Below are 16,240 nucleotides of genomic sequence, written 5' to 3' on the forward strand. Positions count from 1 at the left end.
TGTTGGAATTGTGTTGGAATATTTGCTAAGCATTTTTTACGAAAATTATTTATATTTAATTTGTTTGTTGCTATCTTGTCACAATTTTGTAGCAAATTTTGGGTTCTCTTTTTTGGTAGGAATTTCGTTGGAAAAGTGTAGGAAATAGTGCTTGTAGAAATGCGTTGGAATTTTTTGTAGGAAACATTTCTCTTTTCTAGTAGTGTTTCGATCCAAGAAGAGATGTTTTACTAGTTTTGTAACATAAATCAGTTAAAATTCACGAGTAGAAGATGAAACATTACATACTAAATGAGATGTTTAATCTCTACAGCACTTGCAAAGAATTATAGATTAGCTAATTTTCAAAACATCCAACTCAAAAAATGTTTACGGCAGTAAATAATCACTTAACTCCATACTAGCCAAGCTAGCGGTACACTAAGTTACATCAGCAATACTATCTGCCACTAGTACAACTTACACTCGATGTTGAACTAATCCAAAAAAAATTCACCCAAAGGAATGAAATTATGTTTTGATTCAATTGTAATTGCGTGTTAGTAACAATGAATTTAATTTAAGTTACTTTATATAGTATACTTCTCTTATAACTCTTATATGCTAATTATATCATTTAGATAATACTATCTTTTTTTTTAATAAAAATATCAATGACAAGTTAATAATCCAGTATGCTAACACATGACTTTATTAAATAACAGAACTATTTTATTTCAAAAGAATTGAAATTTTTTTGGTAAAAAGCATTAAGAGAATCCTGTTTCAAACAACTCATACCATCATATTTTCTATAGCATGCTGCATATAACGAATGTGTACAAAATCAAGACTTTACAAAAAGTAAAATCAATACAGCAAGGATAACAAAACGTTATCATTTTTGGGTTCCATCTTTATCTTCAGGGAACATTTGTTGTTGATTCATGTCCGGACCTTGTATTCCAGAACCTCCTTGGCCCGACCCATGTGTAGAACCTCCTTGGCCGGGTCCATGTATAAAGCCTCCTCGGCCGGTCCCATGTGCAAAATCTCCTCGGCCAGCTCCATGTGTGGAACCCCCTCGGCTCGGCCCATGTGTGGGACCCCCTCGGCCCGGCCCATGTGTGGGACCCCCTCGGCCCGGCCCAAGTGTTGGACCCCCTCGGCTTGGCCCAAGTGTGGGACCCCCTCGGCTTGGCCCATGTGTAAAACTCCCTGGGCCCGGCCAATGTAAACCTCCCGGGTCTGGCCCACGAATGAAAGCTCCTTGGCTTGGCCCATGTATGGATACTCCTCGACCCGGCTCATGTATGAAACCCCCTTGGGCCGGCGCATGTATGTAACCCTCTTGGGCCGGCGCATGTATGTAACCTCTTTGGGCCGGCGCATGTATGTAACCCCCTTGGGCCGGCGCATGTATGTAACCACCCCCTTGGCCAGGCCCGTGTTGCGAACCTCCTTGACACGGCCCATGTTGCAAATCTCCTTGACTCGGCCCATGTTGAAAACCTCCTTGGACCGGCCCATGTTGAAAAACTCCTTGGCTTGGCCCATGCATGTAACCCCAAGGATACATCCAATATGTGTAACCCCCTGGACCCGACCCATGCATGGAACCACCTGGGCCTTGCCAATTTATGAAACCTCCTTGGCCCATCTGATGTGTAGAACCTGCTTGGCCCGGTAACAATCCGGGTGGTCTAAACTGTGGATACATTGGTAAATTTGGGCCATGGATCAAATTGTTTGAATGATATTGAGGGAGATATATCGGTGGCATATATGGCATGGTGCTCACATGAACCGGACTAACCGGGTTGGTGGTCACGTCGGCGGGTTGCGGTGCCTGAGGACGAGGATCAGGCAGAGGATGGTTGTGTTTCCATACATAGGTTGTTATCACTGACTTTATATCATCGGGTGCTCGCACCACATGCTTTTTCACCGGACAACCTTTGGTCTTGCAACAATAGTAACTCCTACATATATATGTTAACATATGTTTTAGTAATTTAATAAACATTTGTTTATGTACTTTATATTTATACTTAAAAAAAAAAAAAGAATTTTGATACTTTAGATTAGGATTATCTTTGTTGACTCTTTTACGTATCAGGTACCATTTGTATCCATCGTCAAGTATATCAATATCACTTTCTACTTGAAACTTAAGCATGTTATCTTCTTTTCTATCACCCTGCGTCTTCCTGTTTAACAAAATAATAATAATAATTATTATACATGAGACCGGAGATTTTTTTTGTCAATAGAGTTTACAAACGGTTAAAACCGACCAAACCGTCTAAATGATTATGTTCACGATTCGGTTTAGACAGTTTAACAGTTCAGTACTCTGTATTAAAACTCGTTATCATTTCAAATTTTAAGCACACCATGAAACTATTGAAACCAATGATTTAAATATTTCTTTTTAAATATATTTGTCAAAGGGATTGGATCGGTTTTGTGCAAAACGAACCAAAAACCGTTTGGTTTAGGTTTTTCGGTTTATTTGTTTTGGGTTTGGTTTGGTTTGGTTTTGCCATTTGTGATTAAAAAATTTTGGCCGAATTTTTTTTTTCAAAAATAATGAAGCTAGACCTAAATAACGTTGTTAATTAATAATTAGTTGATTATAATACATTTGACCTTAAAAAAATTGAGTTACATATTTTATTTAATTCTTATAAATTACTATAAATTAAAAGGTGAATATATAAATTTGGTTCGTTTCGATTTTTATTACATACATAACCAAAACCGAACAGTAAGTTTAGTTTTTACATACGAAAACAATCACCTTTTTGGGTGGTGTTATATCTAACAACAATTTAACCTTCAAAAAGTCGAACCACCAACACGAATAATTAAACAAGTTGACCCATTAACCCATTTATGACCCATTTACCTTTTTGAATAACTCACCAACCCGATTAGCATGTTTAATTTCGTGTTCGGGTCAACCAATTCTACCCGACCCAAAACTTATATTTGAATCTTGAATAGATGAATATAATTAGTACAAGAGGAGTTGACTCACAATCTTTTAACTTGAGGATCAAGGTCATCATCAAGACCAGGATTTGACGAAGAAGATGCTCCGTTAGTAGACTGAAGTTTCGGATGATCATGTTTTTCCGTATACAAGATCCGAGTATACTGGCCATTTGAAGATGTTTCCCTCATCTTCTTCGCCAAACAGTTTTCATTCTTGCACTTATAATATCTTGTTGGATTCGCTTCAAAATCTACTGGACCCGCCTCGATTCGTTCCCTGCTATATCCATCATCATCATCACCATTGTTGTTTTGAACTGGTTGCTTTCCTTTACCCGCATTTCCGGGTTCTTGAACGATTTCCTGAATTGTTAATTTGAATATTAGTGACCCGTCGGATGCATGGTAATGTTATGACCCAAAGATGTATGAACGTAATTATTTAAAGACTTAGTTTTGCTATAATAGAGAGTGATTTTAAGTTGTTAATCTAATTATTAATGACACCCGTTGGTTGGATGCTCTAAGTTACTTAGTCGAGTTTAATAGGTCATGCATGGAAATGTTATGCCCGTTTTGCCTTATTATATTTCAATGAAATGTTTTATTATTATTATTATTATTATTATTATTATTATTATTATTATTATTATTATTAGTTTGAAGAGTTAAAGAAGTTGAGAGTGATATGAAGTTGTTACCGTTAAAGGATTAGGTTCTGTATCAAAATCGAAGTCTGTGAGATCAATGGAGTCGATCGGGAACTGGTCGGTGTAAAGTTCGAAACTCGGTTCTTTATTCGTGTCGTCGGCTTCCCAATCCCAGATGTCATCGCATTCGTAAGACACGGTGACTACTAGTGGTGGAACCTGCAAGAAATTAGTAAAAGAAGAGCTTAAAAACTGCATTAATGGCGGATTAGAGGATGAGAAATACTTACTGTGGTGGAAGAGGTGAGAGCATTGGCGGCGGAGGGGCCGCTGGGTCCACTGACGGTAGCTCCGGCGGTGGTGGTGGATGGTGGCGGTGGTGGGTCTGATGGTGATTTGGAGGACATATTGGGTGAAGACACGTGTGTTAAAGTGTTGTAACTGATTGTATCAAGTTAGTTATGTTCAACTGACAATAACGGTAATGAGTTGTGTTATTAAGTTTTTAATAGGTGTTGAAATTTCTGAGGCTCTAAATAATAAATACGGAATGAGCATCTTATGAGAATAATTAGATTATAGTTCTTATGAGAATGTTCGGTTGACCTGTTTAAATCGTTTAATTTGTCGTGTTATTTTTGACGTGACATGTTTAAACCTTTACTTACACAAGTCGGTTTATGAACTTGTTTAATTAAATGTGTCACTTGTTTAACCCATTTATTAAACCCCCCAACACGTTTAGAGTACAATCCGACTTCCCGTTTTACTCGTTTAAATATATTGGTTAAACAAATCACGTTCAAATTACACGAGTTTATTTATTTATATTTGAACGACACGTGATTTTATTTATGTGCAGTTTAGATTTGATGTATTTGATATGAATAAATATGTAGGTTGTATTCGGGTTAGACTAGTTAGACTTGCTAGCCTGAAACATGTCAATCTAAGATGGTTTCAAGTAGGGTGTTCATGGCTCGGTTTGAAATGCTTTTAAGTTATAAAATCTCATAGATTATAAAAAGCAACAATAACCTAAAGGCAATTCAAACTTAAATTTAAAGATACTATAAATTGCACTACAACTTTGTAAATATAGAATTTATACCATCAATATGACCAATTACACTCCTAATTTTCACTTTCGTTGGAATGACAATTCAAAAGAAAGAGACTAATATGATATATAATTAATAAGCAAATAGATATAAATGATAAATGAAGATTATGAATGAATGAACGGTATTGATCACCTGCATTACAAGTTAAATCACAATGCATACAACCGGTTTACAAAATTTTATATGTATCTTTGTCTACTGATTATTTGTCTTAAGAATGGTAATTGTCGCGTCGATGTGGTTCTGAAGCGGGTTGCTGCAGATAGATCTTTGTTGGATCACTCGGATCGACATATCTGCTCAAATATAAATATCAAGTTAAATAATGAGCCCGTTAGAGATGAAACAAAGCCCGGCCCCTTCATAAGTAAACGAGTCAAAAATGATACTTACGCGCAGTTCATCATGTCATCAACCGGAGTTTAGGTGTATTTGCCGGTAGCAATGGTGGATTAGCAGTAACTTAATTTGGATCCGTCTTTCTCTGACCGGTTTGAGTCAAACCGACTTTACCAGGCCGGCCTATCTTGATTCGAAACCGGTTTATAAACCGAACACCAGCCGTTGACTAAACCGGAGTAATAAATAAGTATATTTTATTTTAAAATTATATACTTTTATTAAAAAAGGGACTAAAAGCAGGATCATGTTACTACATTAAACATGTTATTAATTGTATAATTTTCAAGTAATAGGTTGAAAGATTGTTCATACCAGAGGCATGTCAAAAGCAGTAAAAATCTGTGTAGGCTTATCGGAAACCAAAACTATGCGAACATTTGATAAAAAGATTCTACCCTTTGCTTTCACAGTTCCTCCATTAGCCCTGAAAAATTATTATTATGAAATTTAGCATTGAGTCTGGTTGAAATTAAATGTAGAACTCGCTAGTCGGGTTTGGTTTCACCTAATCGACCACATATCGGTAAGTATTTAAATGCTATACTTATTAATCCGATTAATAAGTTTGAAAAATTGCGCATAAAAATTTTGTTTATATATGTAGTTTTGAAAAATTACGTATAAAATTCCAATCCGTTTAATCCTTATTAATTGCTAGTCCCGTGTGTAAATTGTTCATATGGAAGAAACAACACTTGATTTGGATGATTGATGGGTTAATTTATTATTGATACATTGTTTTTTTTTTTTTGAGAATTTGGTTTAACAACATAACCTTGAATTCAAATAAATTGACAATGAATTGTAAGTGACTGACCCGTAGATGTTGTTAATCTCGAAGTCGATTCCATCTCTGATTAAAACGAACATCTAATGCGACCGGCATGCCGTTACCGTAAAGATGCGGGTTTAGGGCCATCTTCCGATTATTATGAAAATATTACAGGACGTTGAAAGTTTTAAAAGATAACATTAACCGGTTTACTCGGAATATTGAACGTAAATAAAATATGGTGGTTACTTTTGCATGGAACAAAAATAAAGTATTCAAGGGTCGTTTGGCAATTGACATTATTTTAAAAGTAAGTTTATATTGACTTAAGTTATTATAAAAATGTCATAGGTGTTTGGTATCCTCCCACATCGACCGAAATACAAACTTCCTCCTGGGTTATATAACGTTGTTTGGGGATGATTGTTAGTCCTTCGGGGACATCCGATAAAATTGGGATGATACAGAGAAATTTAGCATGGCTCCTGCACAAGGATGTCTTTTCATTTTATAGAAACAGTGTTTGAAATGAAGATCTAAGAAAGTATCTATGTGGATGTTTTTACTAAACTTTTAAACAATTATCAAACTAGTGTTACTCAGCACAAATAAACATAAGAATACATGATTAGCATGATCTCTTGACGCTTTAAAAGTTAAACAAGAGAACAACACATAGATTGTTGTGAACAAAGAAGAAAATAAGCATAATGAAATAATATGAAATTACCTTCCAAGAAGATCCTAAAAGGAAGAAGATATGGTGAAAACAACCGGAAGAAAGGAGAGAGTGGCCACTGGGTGAAGTACAGAAGTCAACATCACTCAAAAATAAATAAACAATTTTAAAGGCGGTGGAGGCAAACCTATATTACACTCACACGTGGATGGCTATTATAGTTGTACCCATAGCATAAAAACTTGTACAATTAGCTACAGTTTAATTCTCTCACAATGAGGATTTGTCTTTTAAATATATATATAATATCTTAACTATGGGTCTAATGCTAAATCCAGTTTGGATTCAAATAAAAATCACCAAAAGTTTATAAGTTATTAGTTTCATCGGTAAATGCACGTTCATCAATAAAGACATGTATTCACTAATTCGTAATAGTTTCAATACATATGGCAATGAAGCAAAATAAGCCACTTTATTCGATTTCTCATTGCTTATTATATTATCATCAGCTCACATAATATGATCACATGCAATTAAGTAGTCGATCTTTGTAACTATATGTTCTAACAGTTAGGGAGAGTGACATCACACTCTCTAGCAACTCGTTGAGCATCCTGACGAGTGACATATTGTCGAAGGGTTGGATTTTGAAGGTATCCACAGAAACAAGCCTTTTGTTCCTTCACCTTAGCACAACAGTCACTCGATGGTGGTTTAGGGGATGTGACCGCTGTAGCACACACCGAAAGCTCCATGTAGTTGCAGTTAGCTGCCACCGAGCCGGGGACTCGGCTCATGAGTACAATCGTGAATGCATAAATTACAACTACACAACATAAGTTGCCGGATATCTTCATATTTGAAAGTGTTGTGGTATGAGCAAAGGGGTGTGACACAATATATAAGGCGCATGAACGTGAGTAGGTAAGAGTGTTAATGTCAATTTTCTCAAGTTGTGAAAAAGATTGGTACCAATTTAATACACTACCGTCAAGTGGCCATGCTTGCCAATTTAATTTCCTGATAATGCACTTACTTTCATGAGAACCGTCAATATTTTCTAACCTGTTACGTATATAAGCTATTTTTGTTTACGGTTATAAATTTATGTCATAAACAAATAGATACATTAGTGTTTAGATAGATGGTGTTTCTTGGTTTTCAATCGACGGCTGTTGACTGTTTTTCTCTGTACATAGTAGAGATCAATTTGCAAAGCTGTCCGTTTCACTTTGCAAAAGGTGACTATAATACAACAGGCTTTCATATGGCCATGTCTAAGCCATCGATGATACTCCATCACAAAAATGACAAGGGTAAACAAGCGAAGCTGTTTGTGAGCTACTCGAGATCAGCTTGTTAAAAGTGTGAGTAAAGCCTATTTTAAATGAGCTCCATTCCAAGCTCAAACCTATTATTAAACATAATAAAAGTGAAAATGAGGTAATAATGTTCAAAGAAAAAAGAACGGCTATTGAATGTATTTTAGCCTAGCTTTTCCAATGGATCAACTGGCAGGGAGTCCATTGCTAGTTTAATTATAAAATAAAACAATCCATATATTGGGTTGTTGAGTTAGTTTTAGTTATAAAAAGTTACATTAGGTCATAACAAGCCTTTTTAATTAGTGTTCAAAACATTGTGGTACAGATGAAAATTTATTAAGAGTAGAATGCATTGGCTTCTACATGTGTTTGAAATGTACTGGTGTATCCATTGTGGTTGCAAATGATAATTATATGCCATTACTAGCTACTTTTCTCAAAGGCATAAAGGACCATCAATTGAACACCTTTTTATTTATTTATTTTTGAAAAGTATATTTTATATAAAAAAACGTACAAATAGGCCAAACAATAACAGGACTAACAACAAATTACACAAATGACAAAACTGAACTTACACCGATCTAACCACGATATGGATTTGGAATTAAACCTATTAGAAGAGTTGAAAAACCCTCTTTGTTTTGTTTAATGTCAAAAATGAATAATAAAATCCATAATTTTCAGGAACTGATAATTCTAATAATGTGAAGGGGTGCGGTTGTTGGTGTGGGAATACCGCCGCCCTAACTCCTAGCGTGACATGTGTGGGGTGCAGGACATTTTGTTGCATATGGCCTTATGGTGCGATTTGTTTGGTTCTAGAACCCGTTGTTTTATTTTTACCATTAGAATTCATTGTCTAAAAACTAATTGATATGTTATAGTTTCTACCTGAAGACCAAATCGTACTTGAAAATCTGATAGAAATAGTGAATTAAGTTCATATAAAGAGTTTCAGTTCGTCCCACATCGACCAGAAGAAGAAATAATACATGCGTTAAATAGCTGAGACTGGTGCATGTTGTTGTCCCTTCGGGGACATCCGATAAAATTGGAACGATACAGAGAAGATTAGCATGCCTCCTGCGCAAGGATGACACGCACAAATCGAGAGCCACGTGCTCGTTTTTAAAAAAGTGGGATTAGTAATCTGGGATTAGTAATCAAAAAATTACCAGTAATCAAATGTCTCTTAAAATAGATCATAAAGAAACTGATTGTGAAACATCAAACAATCAAGAAATAACCGAAGTAATAAACTTTAGAGAAAATGAAAACGGTTTAATCAACTAGAAAAAATTAACAGGCTTAAATTCAAGTTTGACACAAAAACGATTTTTAATTAACCTAATCACTTACAGAGTTTAGTCTCAAGAGCTTTCTCTAGAAAAAATAAGATTTTCTACTGCTTCAATACTGAAGAACTTTAAATAGATATAAAAGATACTTCAAGAGAAGTATATCTACCTCTTTTAAACAAAGGAGAAATAGCAAAAAGACTTTTGACTATGAAACATGAGTTAAGAAGAACCATGAACATGGTGCATATAGGAGCAGTAAAAATTCTTCTAAAAGCACAATTTAGAGATGGAATTAATTTTCCTATAAAAATGGCTCTTGTTGACAATAGAATTGTTAACAGACAAGATGCTCTTTTAGGAGCAGTACAAGGAAATTTAGCATATGGAAAATTTATGTTTACTATATATCCTAAATTTGCCTTACATCGAGATTCAAAAGATTTTGATAAAACATTAAGTTTCATACATCAATGTGAAAGAACCGACCTTATGGAACCGGGTAATAAAGTATTTGCGATTAATTATTTAATCTCGTATGCTTTAACAAATAGTACTCATTCAATTGAGTATAAAGAGAAAGAGAATATAACAATCGAAGATATATTCTCAGAAATTGGAACTGTCGAAGGAAGTAAATTTTCTGAACCTTCACAGTTACAAGAAGATTGGGCAATTAATATTGCTCGCAATAAACAACCTCTAGTGTCCCGACCTAGACACAGTTTTACTGGAAACCCTTTGAGAATAGGAGAATCCAGTTTTACTGAATCACAATTAATAAGATCTATGTCTGAAAAAGTTGACAAATATGGTGAAATTCTTAAGGAAATAGCTGAGAAATGACTTCATCACAGCCAATCCTTAAAAATGTAGAGCTTCTGAATGAAGAAATTATTCAAGAAGAAGCTTCAATACAAATTTTTCTCATAAGAATAGAGCAAGTTAGAATAGATATTAAGACAAATCATAAAACTAAAACTCTAAAAATAAAAGCTTTAAAAGATGAAGTTTTTGCTATTAGAAAGAGAATTGACAATCTCAAGGCTAGAAAAGCAATAATTTCTATAGCATGAGTCTAATAAAAATCGAAGAATCGATTAAAGAATTAATCAAAAAGGTAGAAGAATTAACTACCAATGAAGGTTTAGAAGCCATAGCGGCAAAAATTATCAAAGATGTCTCAGACAAAATTGATAAACTTAAAGAAGAAACGCCAAAGCCCGAAAAACATAAAGAAAATACTTCTGAAGAGAAATAGAGATTTCAAAAATACTCTTTTCCCAACTTTAATGTTGGAAATCCTTCATTAGGAAGTTTTAAAAGTCCAAATGCTTTGGAATGGCCTTTCGGATCTATCTCAAAAGACTAATAAAGGTCAGATGAGAAATCCTATTCAAAATATCTTTCAAAAAATAAATGAGCTTCAAAAAATAAACAGCTGGAAAATTATTCAGCCGAACAAATACAGGAACTTGTTCAACTCATGACCTTAAGCGACCAAGAGTGCGAAAAGAAATTTTCTAAAAATAAAGAATTAAAAGAAAAATATTTTCCAGAAAATAAAGAAAAATCTTTGCTTTAAAAGAACCAGAAACTGAAGAAGAAGAAGTTCCAAAACATAGGATGAATCAAACCAGCGCTGCTAGTAGTAGTAACCACAAGCCATCCTACAGGAAAGAGAACACAAAATATGAATTTTCTATGCCCTATCATAAGGGGATACCAAATTCCGATAAGAATAATGGTAGTTCAACTGAAATTGGTACCATAAAAATTGATTGTATTTTTTATTTTAATCAAAGAAAAGAAACAATTGACAAATGGAACACTGAAAATAGTCTGATTATCCAGTCTAATCCAGAAGAATTTTCCAATGCCAAGGCCTTATTGTTACTAATAGAACATAAGTCCGCAGGAATAGTCCAAGATTTTATTAAATGAACAACTTTGAATGAAAATTTACATGGAGATGATCTCTTTGATCAAATTATTAATGCCATGTATATGATGTTCTTAGGTCTTGATTTCCTTACAAATAAAGATCATGAGAACCAAAAATTGCTTGAAAAGGCAAGACAAATATTAACCCAATCACAACTTTGTGATATATGTCTTTTAGACGACTTTACTTGTCTTTTTGAACAAAACTTATATAAGCTAAGCTTAGGTGAATATCATTCTTGGATAGAAGTTTACCTAATGAAAATTCCTATTGTTGGCGAAAAAGCCAAAGAACGATGGAATAAAGAAAAGAACGACTTAACAAAACACTCTCTAGGTTTTGCTACAAGAATTGTTAATGAAGAAATTGCTGTTTACTGCGACTTTTCCAACAAGCAAAAACAGTTAAAAAGATTTAATAAAAATTGTTGCCATAAAATTACTGATACACCTCAACTATCTTTTGGTTGTGATGAGGAGAAAAACAAATATTTCAAAAAAAAAAATATAAAAGAAAATACAAAACTAAAAGAAGGTTTTGGAAACCCAAGAAAAGAAAATTCATTTCTGGAAAATACTTTTCAAAAGAAAAACCTAAGGTTTGTCCCCAAGGAAAAAAGAAATGCCGTTGCTGGATATGCTCGGAAGAGGGGCATTATGTCAACGAATGTCCTAATAGGCAAAGGTTTATCGAAAAGGTAAAACTCATTTCTGAAGCAGAAATTGAAGGATACTATCATTCAGCAAATATTTTTGATGACTATATGCAGGTATATTCAATTGAAATAATGTATGATTCATCGTCAGACAGTAGCAATGGCTCTAACAGTCTGAGATGAATAAAAATAAAACTTTTAAAGAAGGGGAAGAAGACAAAAACCCCAGATAATAAAAACTTTACTTATTTAAAAAAAACAAAAAAAAATTTTGAAGATAATAAACAAATCCGTCTAGTCAGATGGCAAATGTGGGTTTCTAGATATTCTTTCGACATTGAGCATCTCGAGGGAACCAAGAACGTGTTGGCCGACTGCCTGACACGAGACTTTCAATAATCGTGAAAACTATTCACACCTTTTTTCACCTATTTAAGGAGCTAAAAACCCCTCAAAATAGGCAAAACAATTCTTTTCCACAAAAAGAAAAAACTCATGGATGAATTAAAGGCATTGCGCCTCAAAGAAAAAATTCTTCTTATAGAATTAAAATCCATTCAAGAAAAGATAGCACTCTATGACGAGAGTCTAGAAACAACTGCTAATTCAGAGCAGGAATCCGAAAGGAGACAATCTGAATCTATTCCCTTTCAAACGGCAAAGGGTTGAAAAAACAAGTCCGTTTACTCCTGTTGCTTTGGAAAAAAAAAGCAAAAGAAAAGTTAATGAAGAACTAAGATCTTCATCTAGTCCAGAAGCAAACGGCTCTAGTAAAGACAAATCAAATCCGTTGATGGCTGACAGTTTGCCAAAAACTGAAGAGGTCTCACTAAGACCAAGTTACTCTTAAATTACCCGGAGACCAGAAAATCCCAAAACAGGTTCTATGTCATTTTTTACGGCGAGCATAGGGGGATATACGAAGACTGGTCAACAGTCAAAAGTTACGTGGATGGAACCAGCTATCCATTCAAAAAGTTTGGGACGTTAGCAAAAGCCCAACAAGAAGCCACTCGCTATTCAGCAAATCTTGGAAAGAGAGAAATACCTTTGAAGGTAACAATTTTCCCTGAACCTTAAAAACCAGGAAAACAAGAAAAAACTGTTGCGTTCAGAAAAGCTTCCCCATTTCCTTCAAAATTAAAATTTACTGAAGAACAAGAAGAAGAAGAATCCCAAGATATTGTATCTCTTGATGAATTTAGATCATTATGGTTTAAAGCGCGCTCTTTAAGTCAAAATGACTTTGAATCCGAGCACATTTACACAGAAGATAAGGCTACTAAAAGTTTAATTGTCTTTTGTCCAGGCGCAAGCCCAGAACTTATCTCCTTAGCATTCTCTGCTGGGTTAGTTAAGTATATTTACCCTTCCTCTAATTTACAAGAAATTAATCTAATGACCGAAGGAATGAAGAAAGCAATCAAAAACTTTCGCAAAAAGATTGCAGCAGCAAAAGATGCTACTATCTTCATTAAGTGTACTTCTACACTCCCAGATTGGCATCAAGGAAAAACTTTCCAAAGCTACCATCATCTGGAAATTGGTCTTGCTAAAACAAGAACCGTAAACCCATCCAAAGTCATGGAAGAAAAATATGAAGACCCGAGCAATTGGGTTGAAATAAGAGTCAAGAGTTTTCTAAAAATACTTGAAAACTTGCAAAAAATAAAAGCTGGAAGCTTTAATAAAGTAAACTATTACAGTCACCACTGTGTAATTATTAGCTTTAGTAGTCTTCCACTACCAAAGCACGAGAAAGAAGCTTTAGAAAAGATGGAACAAAGAATCATCTTTAATAAAGTAAAAGCAGGCCAGTCACAAAAGAAAGACTATGTCAGGAGCTTCAGCGCACTTATGAAAATCATAATTGTGAATACTGTTCAGACAGTACAAAAGAAGATAATAGCTCTCAACTTTACAACTATTACTCGGATGAAGACACCAGGGAACTAGACCCAACACATGGGTATGTCGATTAAAAACGTCATGCATGACGAAATTAAAAGGGCATTTTAGTCCATTGTATAAATCTTCTCCTCCTATATAAAGGAGAATGATTATTAAGTTTAGGCATCGCATTCTTACCCATCTTTCTTTCCTCACTACTTGTAATATCAATCATGTGTATTAGTGAGTAATCTCCTTGCTAAAGGAGAGTATTATGTAAGTACTAAGAAGTTCTTCCATCGGGAAGAACAGTTGTGAAATAAATATATCTGTTCTTATTATCCATCAAGTTCATCTTTAAGAATTTTGCAAAACCTGGAGCCATAAGAGTACCGTTGAGGCAGGAGGCCGCAGGGAACAAATTGGTTGGGTTGGTCACTTGAAAAATTCAACTTAAAAGGTTCACTTAGCTGGATAAGAAGAAGAGGTATGGTTTATTTTATGACTGTTAATTTACTTCAAAAGTATTTATTATAATCTCTCCTTAAGTATTTTTACAAAAAATTGATTTCTCAAAACAAAACTCGATTAATCCTTATCGAAACTAAATGATTTCTAATTGGAAACTTAGCAAACCTAAGAAGATAAATAAAGACTTCATGTCTTTCATATATCAAGAGACATATACACATGTCTTATATAAAATGGTTGGACAACTTTTAAATTTAAAGACACATGTCTTACAAAACATTAATAAACAAAGAGTTGTTGAACAACTTTCACACAATTGAAGACTTGTCCATGTCTTTCACAAAGACAAAATTAATAAACGAAGAGTTGTTAAACAACTTTCATACAATTGAAGACTTATCCATGTCTTTTAAAAATAATAATCTGCATAAACGAGACATTTCTACATGTGTTTGCTACATATCTTTCATACACAAGTTGAATATAAAACCAATTTTTAAAAAATGGTTTGCAGACAATTATAAATTGCTTAACGGCATAAAAGACAGCTATAAATTGCTTAACGGCATAAAAGACAGTTATAAATTGCTTAACGGCATAAAAGATTTCCGCATTTTGGTATCAGCATGTGGATTGTTGTAACTAATCCCACGTGCTCTGATACCATAATGTAACTAATCCACGTGCTCTGATACCAGAATTTATTTTAGTTACTAATAAATTCGGGTATCATCTTTTTTTAAAAATATAAAAAACGAGCACGTGGAACGATACAGAGAAGATTAGCATGGCCCCTACGCAAGGATGACACGCACAAATCCAGAAATGGTCCAAATTTTTTACTTTTTTGTTCCCTTCGTTCGGTCTTTTACGAATAAGATTTTCATTTTTCTTAGTTTATTTTTTCTGCAAATTTTATACTTTGATATTATCTTAATGAAACTGGTTAGTATATTGACCACAATAATCTTGTGAATCGACAACTTTGGTGACTAAAAAAGTAACAACATTGATGTTTCTAAGCTATTGTTGTCATCATTATTTGAATGTTTATTAACTATTTGTTTGTTAAAAGCGTGTGCAGTGTGCTTCATATGAGTTATGGGATACATAAAAACTTGATTACAAAGGTTTGGTGTAACATTTAAGGCCTCCCGTCGCCTGCCATAGAAGTCTGCATATTTCTCCCACTCTCTGTTCTTTCTGCGGTTTAGAAAAAGAAGACGGGGATCACCTTTTCATCCGCTGCCCATATGCTAAAGGTGTTTGGAAGAGAATTACAAACTGGACAGGTAGCGTTGCGCGTTGCTTCTTCTTACTCGATCACCAACATCATGTCAAGAAAAAGGATCATATATTGAGATGCATGCAGCTAATAAGTAATAACGGACCAGATTCATAAGGATAACCTTGTTATGAATTTAAAGTTTTAGCGAAAGAAACGAAAAGGAAAAAAATTTGGACCATTTCTCGATTTGTGCGTGTCATCCTTGCGCAGGGGCCATGCTAATCTTCTCTGTATCGTTCCAATTTTATCGGATGTCCCCGAAGGGACGATCATTGACTGCCACCTCAGCTACTTCAAGTAGCCCTTATTTAATCTCTTGGCCGATGTGGGACAAACCGAATGAGCATGATCTTATCATATGAGCTTCATTTTAATCAAAGAAACAGATTTATTTCAAAGTATCTCTTTACACCAACTAATTCACTGTGTTACTTTCTCTTCTTCTTATTTTCCATTTAAAAAATGATTGATATAATTATAGTTTTATTGAATTGATACAAAACTTATTGCCTTTAGCGGCCGCTCTATTCTCTTTGTGTATACTTGTATTCTAATTAAGTAGTTTTATTCTTCAATTCTTGTTGAAACTTTAACTATAATGTAAAAGACTAAAGAATAAACATAATCGTTTTCTACGGTCCTTGCACGCCTCGTTTCAAACTGGCCGACTTATGTTTTCAAGCTCGAGCCTCAGCTAATAATGAACAGTTATTGCTCAAGGCAAACCAGCCTCTTACTTTTTGGACAACTTGATAA

The 16,240-nt window shown here is 34.4% G+C and overlaps 1 protein-coding gene, 3 non-coding genes and 1 pseudogene across 4 annotated transcripts; 4 read left to right on the forward strand and 1 right to left on the reverse strand.

The window, feature by feature from the left end:
- Positions 1 to 6,356: 6,356 nt before the first annotated feature.
- Positions 6,357 to 6,452, forward strand: LOC143593663 (U6 spliceosomal RNA; annotated as a pseudogene).
- A 2,511-nt stretch (positions 6,453 to 8,963) lies between these two features.
- LOC143593750 (U6 spliceosomal RNA) lies at positions 8,964 to 9,066 on the forward strand. Its single transcript, XR_013146187.1, has one exon. It is a non-coding gene; the product is annotated as a U6 spliceosomal RNA (small nuclear RNA).
- A 481-nt stretch (positions 9,067 to 9,547) lies between these two features.
- LOC143592457 (uncharacterized) lies at positions 9,548 to 10,081 on the forward strand. The gene has a single exon (XM_077072372.1). It carries the CDS (start codon positions 9,548 to 9,550, stop codon positions 10,079 to 10,081), a length of 534 nt encoding a protein of 177 aa, XP_076928487.1.
- A 4,851-nt stretch (positions 10,082 to 14,932) lies between these two features.
- Positions 14,933 to 15,036, forward strand: LOC143593651 (U6 spliceosomal RNA). The gene has a single exon (XR_013146150.1). It is a non-coding gene; the product is annotated as a U6 spliceosomal RNA (small nuclear RNA).
- A 612-nt stretch (positions 15,037 to 15,648) lies between these two features.
- LOC143593730 (U6 spliceosomal RNA) lies at positions 15,649 to 15,751 on the reverse strand. The gene has a single exon (XR_013146173.1). It is a non-coding gene; the product is annotated as a U6 spliceosomal RNA (small nuclear RNA).
- Between the last annotated feature and the right edge of the window lie 489 nt (positions 15,752 to 16,240).

This window comes from Bidens hawaiensis, unplaced genomic scaffold (genome assembly GCF_021521415.1).
Source record: "Bidens hawaiensis isolate Kalapana, Puna unplaced genomic scaffold, B.hawaiensis_p1.1 tig00001685_1, whole genome shotgun sequence".
In the NCBI taxonomy this organism is placed as follows: Eukaryota; Viridiplantae; Streptophyta; class Magnoliopsida; order Asterales; family Asteraceae; genus Bidens; species Bidens hawaiensis.